Here is a 20,050-nt window from a genome sequence, read left to right on the forward strand (position 1 = left end):
CTCACCTCTGCACTCAGAAGTGAAAGTGCTGCTGGGAGATCACTCTCTCCTGGTGGGCTGTGCACAGAAGGCTGAGGAGTTGTCTGGCTCCCTGGTGTAAACAGTTGATGATTTGGTTTTAACCCCATCTTTACTGACTCTTCACGTGATTCTTCAACCAATGTCCAAGGCAGAATCCAGTTGTCACTATTTACAGAGGGAGGCACCAGTAAGGATGGGGTGGTGAGGTAGGAAACGGGTAGAAGAAGACTCATGAACAGACAGAAGGAAGTGGGAATCAGGTATCGCTCTGCACCCCAAGTCATGCTTTTTTGTCTCACTGAACTTGGCTTTAAGACACAAAATTACAGACAAAAATTTTTTTAAAAAAGATTTATTTATTTTATTTATCTGAGTATGCTGTAGCTGTCTTCAGACACACCAGAAGAGGTCCTCAGATCCCATCACAGATGGTTGTGAGCCCCCATGTGGTTACTGGGAATTGAGCTCAACACCTCTGGAAAAGTGTCAATGCTCTTAACCACTGAGCCTTTCTCCAGCCCCAGATGAAATTTTTAAGAGTTCTAAAATGGTGACCTCAAAGAATTTAACTCTCAATGATGAGTCCCTTTATAACATGCAGCCCTGGGCTGCTCTATAGGGAGCATGTGCATAAGGCCAACCCCAGCAATTATAATGTCTCAATATAAGACATTTTTAAAATTTTGGGAGAGATTGTAAGAACCAGAGGACCAGAATGCCTGCCGTGAGTACATGTTTCCTAGAAATGGCGGCAAGCTATATCCATGGATCTCAACCATATAGCTGCCGAGACAAGACCCAAGGGGTTCCCACCTCTGGACAAAAAACTACAGGTGACTATATATGTATGTGTGTGTGTGTGTGTGTGTATACACACATATATGTGTGTGTGTGTGTGTATGCATATGTAACAAAGAAGAGGCCATTGGCCATTGATTTGAGAGGAAGCATATGTATATGTATAGAGATACACAGAATGGGTGGAATGTGGGAAAGGAAATAGGGGAATGATATGATCACATTTTAAAGTTTAAAAATGTAAGAGAGGGATTTTAGCTCTCTGTATGAAATGGGAAGTAAAGTGTGCTAAGCATTATATGCATTAAATTGTATGTATTCAGATTATATATACTTACATGTATAAGTGTTTGTGTTATGGTTAGTTCATCCTGAGATTGTTATCATATTATTATTTGTACTTTTTTTGTATATTTCTAGGTTCTTTAGAATGAAGTGACTTATTTTTATAACCAGTCACCTTAATGTTACTTAGATATACATTGCCAGATATTATCTTATACAAATGTGGTATTAGTTTAGTACTGTAACCAAGAAACCTATTTCTGTTCTTGACCAGGTCCATTACAATAAGATTAGCCAAGTTTCTGGATACTCCTGGTGTGGAAAAGCTTGTCAGCACCCTCCTGCTGAGTGCTAAGATACTGGATGATTTAGCCCAGTACAACGAGGCTGCCAGAGACCCTGTAAGTGCTGCTAGCCTCTGCGTGGCTTTGTTTTCCTGGTTGCAAGGGACCATCATGACACACAAAGATTCAGCCTTGGAGTGTCACTGAATATCCTTGGAGAATCTGTGGGGGGTTGGGGAGAGCAGCAAAGGTGAAGTGAGAAGTTGCAGATCTGACTATCATCATAGAAGGATAGTTTAGAAATCCATGGTATCTGATGTCCACTCCAGTAGCAATGAGCACTAGACTTAGGCTAATGGAGCTCCACTTTCATTATGTTAGGTGGTGGATTTAGCCAGGACCTTCTGTGGAACTGGTTTGAGGTTTCGAGGACTAGATAAAATGTGATCCTCTGTGGTCAGAGTTTGGTCTTTTCTAGCATAATAACCTAAATAAGAGCTGTGGAAAGCATCAGGCCGGTGTCAGTCCACATGCTAACACAGAGGCCAATGTCTGTCCACATGCTAACACACAAAGGCCAATGTCAGTCCACATGCTAACACAGAGGCCAATGTCTGTCCACGTGCTAACACAGAGGCCAATGTCAGTCCACATGCTAACACAGAGGCCAATGTCAGTCCACATGCTAACACAGAGGACTTAAGGACATTGCTAGTTGACTTGGTCAGATGTGCAGTTAGCCAAGAGGTTGGAGAAACTGTAACTTCTCTAATATGCTTTATTTTGAAACATTTTTATCATCCTATTTTTTTTAATCAAACTATGACCAAGAAACAATTTAGTCAGTTTTACAATTCACAGTAGTAAATTACAATTTACTACTATGTGAGTAGGATTTGTCAATTGCAAGAGACAGGTCCCCACTGGTCACTGGTCCCCTCACACCTCCATTCAGAAACTCTCCCAGGTTAATATACCTTTGCTTCCCAAATCAGAAATTGTTATACCTACTTTTGAGTTCTATGAAAGGAAAGTCATACAAGTGTTCTTTCCTGGTATAGAATTCCTTTTCTCAGCAATATGTTTGTGAGATTTGTCTATATTATGACAGAATTATTTCACCACATGAATGTTTCAACTATTTCTTCATTCTGCCGCTGAGATCATTTGGAAAAATAAGGAATAATGGCTTTTTAAAAATAAAATAATACAAATCTTTTAAAGTTACTATTAAGTCACAGAAGACACCAGACACCTAATGCAATGACATCAGGAAAGTATATTATTAGCAGGGTATAAAATTAAAATAAACTTCCTCCATCACACCCATTATGCTTTGGCCTTTCTCTGTCTCTTATCTTGGTAACCTCTTCCATTCTGGCCCCTCAGTGTGATCTCAGGTTCTCCCTTCTAAGGTCTAAATTCTAATGAATTTGAAGGAAATGTTCGCTAAGATAAAAATTTTAGTGAGGGGGCTGAAGACTTGTTGCTCTTCCAGAGGACTGGGCTCAGTTCCCAGCATCCACATGGTGACTCCCAACCATCTGTAGCACCAGTTCCAGAACACCCAATGTCCTCTTCTGACCGCCTCAGGCACCAGGCATGCACATGGTGCACAGCATACGTATAGTCAAAACATTCACACAAATAAAATGAGCCACACACATCTAAGAGTATTAAACATTTGAATGAGTGTGGATTCTGTTCCTGTGGTTACTGCAGCCAAGACTGGTGAGTTCACAGCACTAGTGACTGATTTCAGAGACTTTAGTAGCGATGCTTTCTGGGGTCATAATGAAACTCACTCTTACCTTTGCAGGATGGAACAGCACTGCAGGTGTTCGTAGCAGAAGTTGCAGATCAAATAGTTGGCATTGCAGTGATCAGAAAAGAAATGGTAAGTTCTGAAGTTGCCATTAACTTGTTTAGTTGTAACTTTTTATATCATGAATCAGCCAGCACCACCTCTCTCTCTGTCTCTCTCTCTCTGTGTCTCTCTCTCTGTCTCTCTCTCTTCTCTCTTCTCTCTTCTCTCTCTTATTCCTCCTCCTCCTCTTCTTCTTCCTCTCTCTCTCTCTCTCTCTCTCTCTCTCTCTCTTTTGTTAAAAATGTTTAGAATTTCTGCGTGTAGTGGCACATGCCTATAATCCCAGCACTTGGGAGGCAGAAGCAGGCAGAACTCTGGGTTCAAGGCCAGCCTGGTCTACATAGTGATTTCAGGATAGCCAGAGTTACATAGTGATACCTTGTCATCAAAACATGCACACACACACACACACACACACACACACATTTAGAATACTGCAAATATGAAAAGATTCTCATTCTTAAAAATCTAATAATCTATGACCATCAGATAATAATAATAATGATGATAATCAGTCCCACTGCTGTCTCCAAGGGATTATTGCTACAGTCAGTCATTCATCTTTACCAGCATCCTTCACAGTCAGAGGTGTGTGTGTGTGTGTGTGTGTTCTCAAGTGTGTATGCCATTTTATATTTTTCCCAATACAGTTTTCCTAAGTCATTTATTATTTAATAGTCCGTTATGTTGCTGCTGACTTAAAATACTGCTTTTACATTTATTGATTTTTGTATATTCCTCCATCTCTTTTAAGTTCAATTCCATGCTATTGGTTTATTTATTGATCCCCATTATATTATTACACATTTTTAAAATAATTTTTTAATTATTGTTTTTGTTTTTAAATTTCATGTGCATAGGTGTTCTATGCCTGGTGCCCTCTGAGACTCCTGGGACTGGAGTTACAGCATTTGTGAACCACCATGTGGGTGTGGGATGTTGAGCCCAGGTCTTCTGGAAGAGCAGCCAGTGCTCTTAACTACTGAGTCATCTCTCCAGCCCCCACCATATGTTTGATATCTAGCAACAGAGGTGTCTTTCATTGATATTCCTTGGTTTTATTTGTTTTCTTGAGATAGGGGCTCATACAGCTCATGTAGGATAGGCTAGCCTTGTATTTGCTATCTTGTGCTATAATCAAATATGATCTTGAACTCTTGGTCCTCTAGCCTCCAACTCCAGAGTGCTGGGATTACAGGTCTATCACCATGATCAGCGTTCATTTGCCTCATTTCTCCAAATTTTCTTGGACATGTCTTCCTTTGGGTAAACTTTCTAACATTCACCATGCAATATCTGTGCCTGTGTGGATTTTATAACATTTATTTTCCTCTCAGCAATCTAGCTTTCTGTGTTGTTGGAGTCCAGGTTCTTTGACAATTCTTTTTTTCATACATGCTTTTGGGTCAGTGGTACCATCAGAAGACAATTTAAATAGAGATCCGTGCTTGGAAGCTCTTCCCATTATGACTGCGTTAAGTGGTGGGAAGTTGGTGGGTCATTGGGGTACTGCCTGTGAAGGAGATTAAGTAGTTCTTGGGGATCCCAGTGAGTTATAGAAAAGTGAATTGTTATAGAAAAAGTGAGATAGCGCCTTTGCTCCTTTCCCATTTATGCAAGACTCTCCCTCTCCCTCTCTCTCTCCCCCTTCCCCCCCTCTCTTCTCTCTCTCTCTCTCTCTCTCTCTCTCTCTCTCTCTCTCTCTCTCTCACACACACACACACACACACACACACACGATTATGGATTATGCCATCATGCACTCAGCCTAGAGGTCTTTACCCGAGCCCAAACCAACATGGTACACTTCTAGTCTCCAAATCACTGGACTAAATAAGCCTCTTTATGTATGTATGTACATACGTATATATGTATGCATGTATGTATATGTATGTATGCATGCATGTATGTATATGTATTTATACACACACAATGCACAGAACCTTGGATAGTTTTTTTTAATAGTAATGGAAATGAATTAATGCAGTCAGACACTTAGCTGCCCTGCAAGCCTACTGGCTACCTTCCTCCCTCTTACATGGTTCCTGTGAGCCCAACTGACAGTAGTACATGCCTTTGCCCTTTGACCTTCTGTTGGGTTTGACCATGGAGAGGTCTTGACAGGAAGAGGGAGGACAGTGAGGCCAAGGAGTCTACATCAGGCTGAGACCACGCCGAGCTTACTGGCCTTGTACCTGGGATGCTCTCTGTGGATTCCTGTGACCAGCCTTCCACCTACTTCACCCACTAACAGCGTTCAGTTGCTCTGTCACCGTCCCTGCTAATTTCCCCCACACCTTCCGGTCTCTGTAAATACTCCCTTTGTTGAGCCTATCTCCAATTATCTTAATTTGAACATGCCATCTGTCTCCTGCTGTGATCCTTTCCCAATATACTCTAGGACAATTATGATTTTCTTCTGTGTAGTTTGTAATTTTTTCCTTGATAATGTACATACATACCTCCTGTTGTACCTTGTAAATGTTTATTTCAGAATATAGGAAGACCATGACTTTTTGTATTTTGATCTCGTATCTAATTAGCCTTCTAATGTCTCTTTTTCACCCTGAGAATTTAAAAATTGATCAGCCCCCAGCCCCTAGGCACAGCGTCAAGCCATTCCATTGCTGAGAGCAGTTAGCGGCCTCGGCCAGACTCAAAGGAAGCAAGTGTGTGCTGTGCCTGTCAGAGAGGGAGCTGGGGCATTTTGTAGAGAATCATCGTGGTGGCTGTTCTGCTCTTGTCACTGTCCCCATCTCCTGAAGCCTAATGCCAGCCTCACACTTGCTGTGTAGCCAAGCGTGAACATGAACTCCCCACCCACCTGCTGAGGTGACCACTAGGTCTGGCTTCATTTTTTCTTTCTTTCTTTTTTTTTTTAATTTTATTGAAAAATAAATGGTAGTGCTGACAAAGGCTACTTTTTTTAGTTGTCTGTATTGTAATGGTGTAATTCAATATTTTTCTTCTTATTTAATATGCTATTTGTAGGTGTCAAGGAGATACCGAGTCTTCCACTTTTTGATTATTGATGGTTTCATTGATAGATAGGTATTAACATTTTCTTGATGGGTTTTTGGACTTTACTGGGATGTCTATAAGGGTTTATCCATTTGTTCTTCTTTGCATTTATTTCTCTGTTTGATTCAGTGTGTCTGAGTTGCTGTTTCTGGATGATGGCATATCTGAGGCTACCTATCTTGTCTCGTGTTAGATACCCATTGGATAGTGTATAAAGTTCTCCAGATATTTCCCCTCGAATGCTTGTGTGAACTGTCACTGTCTCTGAGTATTCAGTGCCACTGGTTAAATCTAACTGGAGGACAAGCCCATCCCTAATCCTCTGCAAACACAAGTGGATTGGTTTGGTCTTGAGTCTTTTTAAGAGTTTTTGCCCATTTGTTTTGCCGTTTTTGGAGAGGTATTTTGGTTTGGCATTGGAGGTTTGCCTTTTGCCTGTTCAACATAGAAACCCTGAGGTTTTATCAAGGAGTACTTACTTTATGCCTCAGAGGGAATCATTCTTCTACCAGTCATTTCTTGCCCTCCATTTTCTTCAGTCTCTTAGGTGAGTTGGGGATCTTTTGAATTGAGCCTTCGATGTGTCTCACTAGTAGGAATAACAGGTAGTTGGGCTGATCAATGTATTTCCTGCTCATCTCTTGGAACTATTTCCTTAATATTAGTTTTCTGAATCTCTAATTTAGTCTCTGACAGGGATTTTAATACAGATCGTCATTGAGACCTGTGTCTCACAGTTCTGAGATTTAACTTTCAAGTCTTTCCCTTGTTCACTTACTTAGAGTTTCTTCTGTATGTCTAATTATAAGCAAGATTTTTCTTGGGAACTTGTGGGGGCATTATATTGAGTTTTTAAAATTCTCCCTTGTCCTCCTGATTGCCCTTTCCCTCGCTGTAGCAAGCCGCGTGTTTCTCCCCTGTAGTAGTCCCATTACTGTCCTCACAAGGCTGTCTGTGTCTTGAAAGAAAGACTAAATAGCCATCGCGGTGCCAGCATGGCTGTAGTTCTCTACTTCCTCCCTGCCACTGCTGGCAGGGCTGCCCACCTGCCCTGTTGGGAGGTGGGCAGCCATTCTTTGACTTCCTCTTGTATACTTTAATGTAGTAGCGGCAGGCAGGCAGGGACCCCAGTGTGGACCAAGGTGGTAAAGGTTTAACCAAGCCATTTGTTTTTCTTTCAATGGAACACCGCCTTACATTTGGCCTCTCTTCCACCCATGTTTCTTTAGAAAATGTTGTTGTTCTCGCAATGTTAAGGGATTTGGGAAGAAAGTAAAGTAATGGCTGTTAATAGTTTTCTGAAGTCTCTGCTCTTGAAACTGTGTTTTTCTCTCAGTGGGTTTACAGTAGAGTCTTGCAGGCCTTATTTGTCAAAATTTTAATTTTCCTGTCATCAAGAACAGCCACATTCATTTTGGATTATCAGCCTTCCTTCTCTACTCTCCGTAGCGTGCACCACAGGGATGAAGGAGGCCAGGCCGCAGCAGTAAGCAGCGTGCATGAGCCCTGATCCCACCATAGTGCGAGGAGACGAAAGGTGCCTGAAACAGGAGCAGTGTACCCAGGATTTCCCTCTCCACGTGAACACTCATGAATCCTTTAAATTACCTCCTACTGCATAAACCTGTTACCAGCACAAGAACAGAGGAAGGAGTGGCCGACTTGGGCTCTTCACAGCCCAGTCATGTGCTCTGGTGCGCCTCTGAAATGGGACACTTTTACACTAGCAGGTGATCAGTAACAAACGCAGGACACCAGTGAGTCTGTCTACTGACTGGCACTTGAAGAACCTGTGCCCAGTCACTCGTGCTGGCTCACTGGTATTCCTGGTGCCCAGAAATGTTATGGGCCTGCTCTGCCATGCTGCCCCTGACCAGGCACCCAGGGCTCGCCATGGTGACAGCAGCCAAAGGCATACGGAACAAATCCACGTAGCCATTGTCTTAGGGTTTTATTGCTGTGAAGAGACAACATGACAATGTCAGCTCTCATAAAGGAAAACATTTCACTGGGGCTGGCTTACAGTTTCAGAGGTCTAGTCCATTATCATCATGCTGGGAAGCATGGCAGTGTGCAGGCAGACATGGTGCTGGAGAAGGAACTGAGAGTTCTAGATCAGGATCGGCAGAACAGGATTTGAACTGGCTTGACCTTTATGAGAACTCAAAGCCCACCCCATAAGCACAAACCTCCTTCAACAAAAGCTAATCCCTATGGGCCTATGGGGGGGACATTTTCTTTCAAACTACCACAGCCGTCTTCCATAGACAGTTCCAGAACAAGCACATGCTTTCTGCTTTAAAGGAATTTGTAAGCCATGTATGAGGGTGTGCATATACCTGTAATTCCAGCACCAGGAGGCTGGCCTTGGTTACATGGTCAGTCCAAGGTGAACTTAAGCTACCTGGGAGACCCTGACTCAATAACTAAGGGCTGCGGATGTAGCTCAGGGGTAGAGCACTTGTCAACCATGCTCGCTATTGCACTTGAAGCAATTTTTAAAAGTGTGTATGTGTGTGTGTATGTGTGTGTGTGTTTACTTGCTTGTTGTCCTTGTGGGTGCTTATGTATGTACGTGTGTGTGGAGGCCAAAGGACAGCCTAGGGTGTTATTTCTCAGGAACAGTCCACCTTGTTTTCGGGGAAATGGTCTGCCACTGGCCTGCTATTTTCTGAGAAGCTAGGTAGGCTGGCTACAGAGCTCTAGGAGTCCTCCTGTCTCCACCTCCTCAGCCCTGTGATTGAAGCACGTGTCATCACTCCAGGCCTTTTCGCATGGGATCTGGGGGAATTAACCCAGGTTCTTATGCTTTCGTGACCCGAACCTTCTCAAGTAAGCTATTCTCAGCCCCACCTTAAGCGACTTTAGAATAGCTGTCTATTTCAACACCCATGCATACAATTTGCTTAAAACACCCCTTCTCTGCCTCTTCTCTAGGATATAGAGTACATACGATCTCATTATAACATTGAGGATTTCATCTACTTCAGCCACCACCAGCAGGAGGAACATGGGCGCCTGAACCATTTTGCCCTGAACCCCATTTTCCGACACTACACCAAGTTTTTCCTGAAGGAGATCCTTCGCTTAGGCTTTAAGTCATGTTTGTACTATCCAGTGTACTCCCAGGCCCGGGAAGGCAAGGTAAGTGGCTGGCACTCGGGCGTTGACGGTGGCATCCTCTGTGCACTGCATCTTATTTGTTCTCCCGATGACTCACTGTAGTGCGCATCCAAGTCTCCACTGGCCACATTCGATTAGGCTATTTGCTTCACTGTGGTGAACGGCCAAGAGGCTTCCTGTTTCTGAAATGACCAGAAACAATATAATTAGACGAATTTGCTGGGTGTTTTTTTTTTTTTTTTCCATGTTGACAAAATGGCAACAGAAAACCGAAGGGGGGGAAAAAATCACTGTGAGACATACAAACAGCACATTGTTTCTCACCGTGTAGAGCCAAAATGATCCTATGGTGTTCTTTGATACAAAGAACCCCACAGAAACGAGAAGAGTAAATTAGTTCTGTCCTAAAATTGGGGTGCTGTATACGGCATCCCAAATAAAACCTATGATCATTTCCATAAAAAAAAGAATGGATGAAAGGCAGAGATGTACAGTTCTGATGAAACTGTGCCATGGGGAATACCTACATAAGTCCACCTTATACTCGGCATCTTCCATAGAGTAACACAGTCATAGAGACCCGGTGTGCGCCAAATACCGGCTCACTCTCTCAGCTCCACACCCTGCTTTACTGCTCTTGAATGGGCGCTTGCCATGCCGGCTGTGGGTTTGCCTTTTCTTCCACAAGCTGTATCCTCGGGAGCCACTGATGCGTGCAGGGATACACCTCCACCTGCTGTCTCCTGGCTGTTCCACAAGGAAGTCTATTCAAGACAGACTCCCAATGGGGTGTTTTCTGAAAACTGGTCCCACGGTCGATGACATTGGTCTTCTTGGTCTGTCCTCTCAAGGTGATTGGTTTCAATCACCAGGCTTAGTAGAAGTTGTCCCTTCAGTTTCTGGTCACGACCTCAAGCCTTCCCATGATCTGCCGAGAGCCCTTGACACTGTCAGGTTTTCTTGGTGTCCACGAGGGCCTATGTGGAGTTCTTCAGGTGCTCTTACGTAGACAGTGTGGAAGCGCACTGGTGCACACACCTGTCATGGCTGTGCCCAGGTATTGTCCTGGAGGGGTGCCTGTAGGGAAGGAGGAAGGGCGATGTGGAAATTGCACGGGGAAACCATGGACCCAAACAATTTCCTTCACTTTACACTTGATTGCATAGCAACTGTGTGACCTTCCAGGTGTGATATTAAATTCTTAGTTTCTATTTACCATGCTGCCTATATATTGCCCGGTTGGAGCAAAGTCTATTTGCATCTGTAGTAAACACATGTTGGACTTTGCACCTGTGTCTCCTTACCAAGGGGCACGGAGCTAGGGACATGCTGCTTGTAAGACACCTGAAACACATTTGGAAACAGGGTTCCTTGGTCACACTGCCGGTCGGCTTACTCAAGTTCATGTAAAACAAGAGTAAGAAGCTGTCCCAAGTCACGGGAGTCGGAATTCCCAAATTCCGCTCCAAGTCCTCTCGCAGTGAAATTGAACTGCCCGTATCTCACTGCAGCGGTGGCTCGCACCTCACCTCGTGCGAGGGCCGGCATCAGGACATAAACCGGAAGTCCTCAACCCGAGGCTCGTGATCCCCTGGGGCTCACGACAGTGGCAAAATTACAATTAAGAAGTAGCAACGCAATAATTTCATGGGTGGGGGTCCCCACAACACGAAGAACTGTATTCAGTGGTCTCTGCATTAGAAAGGTTGAGAAGCGTCGGCATAGACGATCCCAGATATAAAGACAGCGCCCTGGGCAGGTTTCCTGAGTTCTGCTTCTGGCTGATGTGTGAAGTCAGGGTGTGAGGTGCAGGGGTTATAGAGTCTAGAAAGCGTTTCTGGAAGCTCATAAAAAAAAATGTCCATGGCTACTTTTAAAACAGCACATGAATCATATGCAAAGCATTATATTTATTAAAATACAGCTAATGAACTGCTATACTTTGCTCTCAGTAAATAGGTACATCATTGCCAGTTTGACTTTACCCTTGAGGTTGAAATGATTTCTTAGCCCTGAGTTTATTATTATTATTGTTGTTGTTGTTATTATTGTTATTATTATTATTATTTATTTTTAAGATTTCATAAATGTCAGTCACCATTCTCTGTCACGTTTTTAAAACTAGATCAAATTAATACTTAAAGCACTTTTATAGAAATCACTTATTAACTATTTCAACAAGCATAAATCCAGCTCACAGTTCAGTCATACTACAAATCAAAATCATTTGATCCTCCTCTCCTGATCCCCCACATTCCAGTTCTTTTACAAGACCCTCATTTTATTTATTTATTTTTTTAAAGCCCAAGTAAAGTTGCTGGAGCGCTTTCACCTCTGGGCTAGGTTCCCCCGATGACATTTTCATCTATGTGTGTTAAAGCATCTTGTGCCAAACACACAAAGGTTAACAGGACTCAGATAACACTGCTTAATGGGGTCAAATCAAGCTGATTCATGATCACTATGGAGAGGAATATTCTCCTGGGGGAAATACTTGTACTGAAAAATCCCATAAACCAAACCACTTGTTTATCTGTCATTCCCACAGAGATAGTAATGTAATTACCCTCATAATTATCTTCATTAGTGTGAGGCATTATCTGCAATTCATTCCTCTGCTCGAAGAGTATGTTTGTTTATTTGCTGATTTTTTTTTCCCTCCCCTCTCTGACTTGGCCGAGTTAAGAGTTCTGTATTTGTCAAGCAGCATGCAGACATCTGCACGGTGCCTCTGACATTCTCTCCCCTAAAACAGAGATGGTTGTCTTTCAGCTCCAGAGCTCTTATTCCCACTCCCTGACATCTGCCCTTCATTACTTGGTTCCCGTGCGACCACGACGACAGATTGTCTATCCTCTGGAAAAGCTTGGCATAAACGCTCCATCAAAGGAGGTCTCCAAGGATCAGGTGGGTAGCAGGGCGGCAGGCAGGGAGGCACGGTGCCAGCTCCCGCGGGCTTGGCAGATGGGGTAGCAGCCCTGTCTTCACCAAGCAGGCTGCTTCTTAATTACAGGGAACCTGGCGCTCATACCCTTACAGGCGGCGCCCTGCAAGGGTTCCCCACAGCCCTGCCCTCAAGGGCTTATTTCACAGTAAGCCTAAAACAGTAGCCGCATCCTCCGTCAGAGGGTACAGCAGGGGCACCTCAAGTGTTGTTGCTGGTCCCTGGACAAATGAGTGGCCTGGAGCCACCCGCACCCCAGCATATTTTTATCTTCTGTCCCTGTCCTCAAAAGAAGAATCCGCCTTTCAATCGATCGTTGGCTTTTAAGTCAGACAGTGGTCTTTTAGCTGTTAGGACAAAGTTGACAGAGAATTGTGTGTTGGAGATGTTTGGGTCTTAAGCTGTTTTTGGTTGTTGTTTATTTGTTTGTTTGTTTTAAACATGCACACACAAACACTCCTGTGGAAAGTCAAAATGAGCCTTGTTCATTTTACCTACCTCAAGGTAAAAAAATAACCCTGGCACGCCACTGCGACCAGACAAGAAAAGGGGTTGGAACCTGTGTGTAAATGTTTGTGAATGTGAAAGACAAAGCCACGTTTTGGTTGTCGTCGTAATTTAAATGGAACACATAACCACGTGAACTTGACCAACGTGTAGGCTTCCGGTGTTCTGGGTTCATTGACTGTAAGTGAGTTTAGAAACAAAACGTCTTAGTGGCTAAGACTTGCCCTTCCCGAAGGCTGAAAGAGGAAAGTGAAAACATTTCAACCTGTGAGCTGAGGACTTGCCTCTCAGAGATGAGGGGGCTCCTCCGCCTCGGCCCAGAGGGAAGGTTAACCGACACTATGCATCCAGCTCAGCCTTACACGGGGCAGGCACTGAGCAGACCCAGCCCGGGGGTCTCTTCAAGTCTGACTTGATCCTTATATTGGCAAAATAACAAAATTTATACTTATTTCCTAACAATTACAAATTGTTGTTCATTGAAAACAAACAGCAATTTGTTTGTTTTTTTTTTAACATTTATTACGAAAAGTGACAAGCAGATTCAATTATATAGAGAGAAGATAGTTTGCTACCCACCTCCCCAAACTCCCATGAGTGAGAGACCCTTCCCTTACAGTTTTTTAAAATGTTCACTCTTTCCTAGTTTTAAACAACATTAATTCCTGGAAAAAAAAATGAGATTTTCAAAAGCATAGACAGACAAAATCCAAGTTCAGTTATGCTACTGTCAGATTTTGCAGACATAGAATCAGTCTGTCAAATCGCTACAGAAACTTCCATGTGCTTAGGTCTTCACAGACCAGTTTAGTTTTACACCTGGCTTTTTATTCCAAACCGGAGGAGCACCAAAATCCCCATCGACTCAGCCCCTGGAAGCAATGATGTGTTCTTGGACAATTTGGGGCTTACTGATCAGAGGGGAGGAGCCTCGGGAGGCCAAAGGGTGTGATCTCACCACAAGATGCTTTGTAGCTTCTGTGTCAGATCCAGTAAAGGGGAGAGATGCTGACCATTTGGTGAAATGCCTTCACACCGACAGGGCTGGGCCAAGGGAAGGCCTTTGGCGTAGCGGGGCTTCAGCCAGCACTCTCACGGAATGAGTGGGAGAGTTGGAGCTACAGGGGAGGCATTCAGAGCTGTGGCTTGTAGCAGGAGCATGCTCTTTCAAGCATGCAAGACAGCCCTGCCCGGCTGTCCCCTGCCTGTCTCCGGGAACCTCTGGAATTGGGCCACCCTGAGATGAGCTGGAGCTACAGGCGGAGAGAAAGCCAGAGAAAGCATTTCCTTTCATTAAAAAATAATCCTTGCATTACTTCCCAGGTTGGCATGATTTGAAATCATTGCTTACATGTAATAACTAACCTTTTCCTGCCTATGTCAGGATATGTGATTCCTTCTTAGTCTAGAGCTCTGGCCCGTGGACAGGCGCAATGGAGACAGAGAGTTTAAACCTGAGATCTAGGAAGAAAAGCCCTCCGGGCTGTTGAGAAAAACAATGGTGTTCATGTTTGCTTGCTACCTAATGCTGGGGCGACTATGGTGCTGGGGAATTCCGACTGGCTAAGAAATGCTTCTACTATTACTGACGGCATCCAATCTTGACATGTGGCTTTAGGAAGATTAAGATTTAGTAAGGGATTGGGAAAGTAGGTCGGTGGCTTTTAGCCTTACAGTGCCCACAGCTTCGCATAAAACAAAGAGGCGTGCAGGTTTCAGGACCAGTGGATAATGTCTGGGCTGGGGGGGACACAGCCCGGAGACAGAGCCCTTGTGTGAAAGGTTTCTGTTTGTTGCCTAGCACTGCCTCAAACAAACCACACAGCAGCAACACCACACTAGAGTAACAATGTTGAAAACATAAAAGAAAGGATCAGCAACATTGTAATCCCTCACAGAATGGACCTAGATATTCAAAACAAGGCCCTGGTTTATATGGAAGGTTTATTTTTTTTTTCTCTTTTAAAAAAACATTTTAGATGTGTTTTAACACTTTAAACAATTGTCTGAGATAAGTTGAGCCTAATAAGGATTGCCTGGGGGAGGAATTTCAACACGGTCCTAGCACTCCTGTGTTCAAGAACAGTGATAGAACTCCGGTGGCTGAACCACGCAGGGCTGGATAGGCCCCTGTGTTTCTCACACAGTTCCCGGCTCCCTGTAAGCCTCACATCCCCGGGCCATGTGAATCAGCTTCCATGCCTTACTGGTGTCTTTTCTCTCCAGTCACTGGCTTTTCAAGCCTTTTATCCTGCTTAGAGCATCTCTGAGTAGCTGTCTGTCCCTCGCTTTCACCTAGGAAGCCAATCTTCAAGGGGACAGATCACCCCAGGCATGAGTAATGGGATAGAATGCCTTTCATCTCCATGGGTTGCCAATTTGAACCTGGCACAAGGCAGCGGTGATGCGGATTCATCACTGCATGGGAAGGCAGTGCGTGCTCCCCCTCTCCTCCGAGTCCTCCCTTCCCCACCCCAAGGCCATAGAGCTCCTGCCTTGTTTGGGTATGCACTTTCCCGGTGGCTTCTATTAAGAGATGACTCACTCCTGAGCAGATCATAGGGAAGCACCTAAATGCCTTCATCTTCATCACACCTAGAAGCTGGCCTCTAAAAGTCACAGTAATGTCTCCACAGTTGACCAATAGGAATTCATGGGTAAGAGAGAAGGCTTTTTGGGGGTCAAGGCCACAATCCACACAATCGGCTTGGAAGATTCTCTTCCAGCTTCAATGAGCCGTCTTGGCCTGTGCATTTATGTTCTGATCTTTTGTCACAGAAACACTCATTTAGATGGATCACCATGGCTCACCATCGGGAGCCCTGTGATCCTGAGAAATACCTCCAAATTAGCCTGAATTCTTTGGGCAGACAAACTAAAGATTGGGCAAGTTGCCTTTCTCGTCCTTTGGAGGTGTGTGGGGAAGTTATTTCTTTTCTTTCCTGCCTGTACCCTAGAGGGATTTCTAGTTGACTTTGTTCCTGTCACTGCTCTTGGGAAAGCTGCCAGTATATTTAACAGTATGATTAATTTTTAATTTAACTTATTTCTTTCCTGTGTTTGGGGGTATGTCTGTGTATCATATGCTTGCAGTACCTGCAGAGGCCAGAAGAGAGTGCTAGATCCCCTGGAGCTGGAGTTACAAACAGTTGGGAGGCACCATGTGGGTGCTGGGGAACTGAACCCAGGTCCTCTGCAGAGCCATCTGCCCTGCCCCTTACTTACAGAATTAATGGAGGTAGATGTGTGTGTGTGTGTGGGGGGGGATAGTAAGAGCTGGGACTCACACTAGGATTGGACCTGTGTCTGCAGAGTTCCTGGAGTGTCTGCGCTTCAGACTGAACTTCCTTTTGTGGTGGTGAACAATTATTTATAATGATAAACTCCAGAAATTTGCCTTGGAATCCACTATGTTTATTATTCACAAGAGCCCTTAAGGTCCATTCTAATTATAGTCTTTGTCTTGATTTATAGCGGTCACAGAATGAAGGTATGCTCTCAGCCCCATCAGGAGAAATCATGCTTTCAGAGTGTTCAGCTACGATGTTATTTTTTTTTCCTTCTGGTAGCTAATGACAGTCAGTCTGCTGAAATCCAAACTAACTTCTTTAGATACCTCCATTTGGATTCTCTGTGTTTGCTTTCTCCACATCTCCTTTTGTCCTTGTACCAGAAAAAGAAAAAACAAAAACAAAAAACAGCAATATATCTAAGCCCCACCCCCAGAGCTAAGTGCTGGCCCACCCTTTCCTGGTACATGATCTCAGGAAGATGTCACTGTCTGGCATTCGGTTACCCTGTGAATTGCCCCTTTTTATCTGGGCTGCTCTTCCCCAGTCCAGCGATAATTACCATCTGATGGACGGTTACTGGATCCTGTTGCACTTGGGCATCTGCTGCCTTGGGAAATTGCATCATTCTCCCAGCACCTGCTAGGTTTTCCCCAGAGTAATTGTTTCCCAGTCCCTTCCTTAAACTTGGTAACTTTCACTGACAGTAGTCAGACTTCTCTTAGTCATAGCAGTGGTTGAAGTATGTAGTATTTTTTTTTAAACAGTCAAACAAAGAAACCAACCCCCCCCACCCACCAAAATCCACAGTTTTTCAGTCTCTCCTTAGGAGTTGATTCTAAAATTGTAAACCTGTGGTTTTCAGCATCATGTATGCATTGATCCTTGTTAATATCACCACAGTTTCCTGGACATGAAACAAACCTGCTTTCAGTCACTACCAGGGTCTGGTTGGCTTTTTTAGCCCTGTTCTCAGTCTCTTCCCACATTTTCATGCTACTCCTGGGAAACACATTTCCTCAGAATGGTGGGGATCCCTTTCCTCTGTGACTTGTAGAAGAATTTGTATAAATTCCTTCACGGGCTCCCTTTTTCTCAAATAATACACCTTCTGTGTCATTTTCCCCACCACTCTGACATTCATGCTGTATGTATGCAGATATCAGAATGGCCTGTTGGCCGGTAGTTTGTCCTCATGACTCTCACAAGTCCTTTCCCTCAGAGAGTGATGCAGGCATCGCTCCTGAGGTTACTGTTTGCTGAGATCTGGCTGAAGCTTCCCAGTGAACCCTTCTTACATAACTGTCACACAGCACTTACTGTTGTGACCATCTTCCTTATAGAGGGCTGTGTGTGTCGGGTGGGTGTGACTTGTTCAGCAGCTGGTTCATTGACAGCCCTTTCTACCAGGCAGCTAACTGCCCAAACTCACTCTTCGCCATGACTTGCAGAGTTTATTAACTAACTTGTAAATCTGACACCAGAGCCATTCTAGGAAACTAGCAAACAGACAGTAGACAGCTTGACACTAAACTTTTCTAATCCCTCACATCTTTTACACCAGCCACATAATCAAAACGTGACCCACAGACTTGCCAGCACCCCCAACCCCCCACCTCCCGAACTCTAGCCAGTTTCTGCTCTTAGTGTCAATCCTGTACCAGCCTGGCTCTGACTGAAGGAGGCTGCGGAGAAGCAGACATCTGGGCTCAGGCTGGTGGGCTCGGCCGGTTTGAGACATCAATAGATGGAGGGTGTCTATAATTCTCTCTGTGTTGTGTCAGCATGCTGTTACAAGCCTTTCAGAATTGTGGTGGCAGCTGCTATGGAAAGAAGAAAGATATGATCCCATATGGTGGTTATATTACAAACTTCTCAAGACTCAGCTCTATATTGAATGGCATTCAGCAATGTTCTTAGCCTATCACAGGAGCGCCTGATGGTTTACTTGAGGAACTAGCAGCACAACTCACAAATGCTGGATGGTATTTAGGAGTTGGGCCATGAGAGGATGGCAAAATGATGAGAAGAAGTTGTGAAACTGACTTTCAGTGTCTCAGTACCAACCAGCACCGAATCTTACCATTTTACAGAATAAATGGTTCAGAACAGTCACGCTTCAACAAAACTTTACTGTGAAATAAGTAATAGGTAAGTTCAAGAAATAGAATGTGGATCTGCATACACACACACACACACACACACACACACACACACACACCTTGGTTACTTTTCCAGTTGCTATGATAAAATCCTGTGACCAAGGCAACTTAGGAAGGCACTTGTTTCTGGTCACACTTCTGTCACGGAGGGGAAGTCATAGCCAGAGGAGCTGCAGGCAGCTGGCTACATTGCAATTGTAATGAATGCCTGTGTTCATTTTTCTTTTTCATTTAGTCCAGAATCCCAGCCAACGAAATGGTACCGCTCAGAGTCGGGTGGTCTTCCCATCTCAGTTAACCTAATCCAGAAAGTCCCCACCGGCATGTCCAGAGGCCCATCTCCCAGGTGATAACTGAGATCAGTCACTGCAGGACCTTACAAGCCACGGTTTGATGGCTTAGTATGTTCTTGGAGCTATGAAACCATCACCACTGCCTACATTTTTAGTATTTTCTCTCTTACCCTTGCTTCCTACTTGGAGTCTCTGTTAACCACAGGTCTACTTTCCTTGAACCCTTTTGCAATTCTTTGTGACCAGCTTCTTTAACTCTCAGAGTGCACCCATGTGGTAGTTTGTATCTGTATTTTATTTCTCTTTATTGCAAAATATTATATTGTATGGATAACATCATATCCTGGTTTTTTTCTCCAGTTGTTGAAAATTTGAATTGTGTCCACTTTTGGTGAATGACTATGCTATGAAAATTCACATACTTGGTGTGTGTGTGTGTGTGTGTGTTCATCTCACTGTATATCTTGGAAGTGGAATTGCTGGGTCTTCCCAGAGAGACTGCTCCATTTTGCAATCTCTCAGTTTTTAGATTAGATCTAGTATTCTGGGCACTAAATAGTAAAATGATGTTCACCTTAGGGCCGGTGACACAGAGTGCACCTGACATTTTTCTAGTACTCTGAGACAGAATGGTACTTCATTCACAAGGTGGAGACTATGCTGCTCATAAAGTTTCGGTTACTTTTTTTTAAGCAGATACATTGTTAAAATAGGGTTTCTCCTGCGTGTACCTGATCTGTTCACCCAGACATGAGCTTCCTTTGGTCCTGAAGCAGAATTTAGGGGAGACTGGGCTTCAGATATCCATCTGAACCCAAGAGGGAGGCAGAGAGGGCATCTATATTATGCTCTCAAGCCAGAGACTTTCTTAGTGGTCCAGTGGCTTCTTCAGAGTTTGCTCTTGGAGAGGTAAAGATTGACAGGGTCAACTGCTGGCTTGGCTTTGGGTATTTTAAAATACAGGGTGCAGTAAAATGGCAAAGGGGATGATTAGAGCTACAGATACTGACTAGAGAAGGTATAGCTTCCTTCTTTTAAAAGTAAAATATCATGACAAAAATCAGTACGGGTTTATGGAATGAAGAAATAGACAAAACCAGCCCTGGATCCCCACTCTAATTGGCCACCTTGGTAAATACTGTGGTATGTAGGGGCTGAGGAAATGGTGCAGCCAGTAAAGTGCGTGCATGTAAGCATGAGGACCTAAGTTCAATCTTCAGAACTCATATAAAAGCCAGCTGTGGTGGTGTGCACTTGTAATCTGAGTTTTAGGGACATAGCTCTCTGGGGGCTCTCTGGCCAGGGAGTCTAGCCTAATCCTTGAGTTCCAGGTTCTAGTTGGGAAAAGTCCCTGTTTCAAAACAGACAAACAAATAAACAAACAAACAAACGAGGCTAGTGTGCCAGAGGAATGACTCCTGAGGTTGACACCGGGCTTTTCTGTGCATGTGTGCA

The 20,050-nt window shown here is 44.0% G+C and overlaps 1 protein-coding gene across 1 annotated transcript in view; it reads left to right on the forward strand.

Annotated features, from left to right (window-relative positions):
- The window catches only part of Cfap61 (cilia and flagella associated protein 61), a 288,694-nt gene that overhangs the window by 110,610 nt on the left and 158,034 nt on the right, over window positions 1-20,050 (forward strand). Inside the window, exons 14-17 of the mRNA XM_052181504.1 lie at window positions 1,379-1,505; window positions 3,208-3,285; window positions 9,214-9,420; window positions 12,172-12,306. Of these exons, the coding sequence (XP_052037464.1) occupies window positions 1,379-1,505; window positions 3,208-3,285; window positions 9,214-9,420; window positions 12,172-12,306 (547 nt within the window). The remainder of the gene's footprint in view (window positions 1-1,378; window positions 1,506-3,207; window positions 3,286-9,213; window positions 9,421-12,171; window positions 12,307-20,050) is intronic.

The sequence above is a fragment of the Apodemus sylvaticus genome, chromosome 5 (assembly GCF_947179515.1).
Source record: "Apodemus sylvaticus chromosome 5, mApoSyl1.1, whole genome shotgun sequence".
Lineage (NCBI taxonomy): Eukaryota > Metazoa > Chordata > Mammalia > Rodentia > Muridae > Apodemus > Apodemus sylvaticus.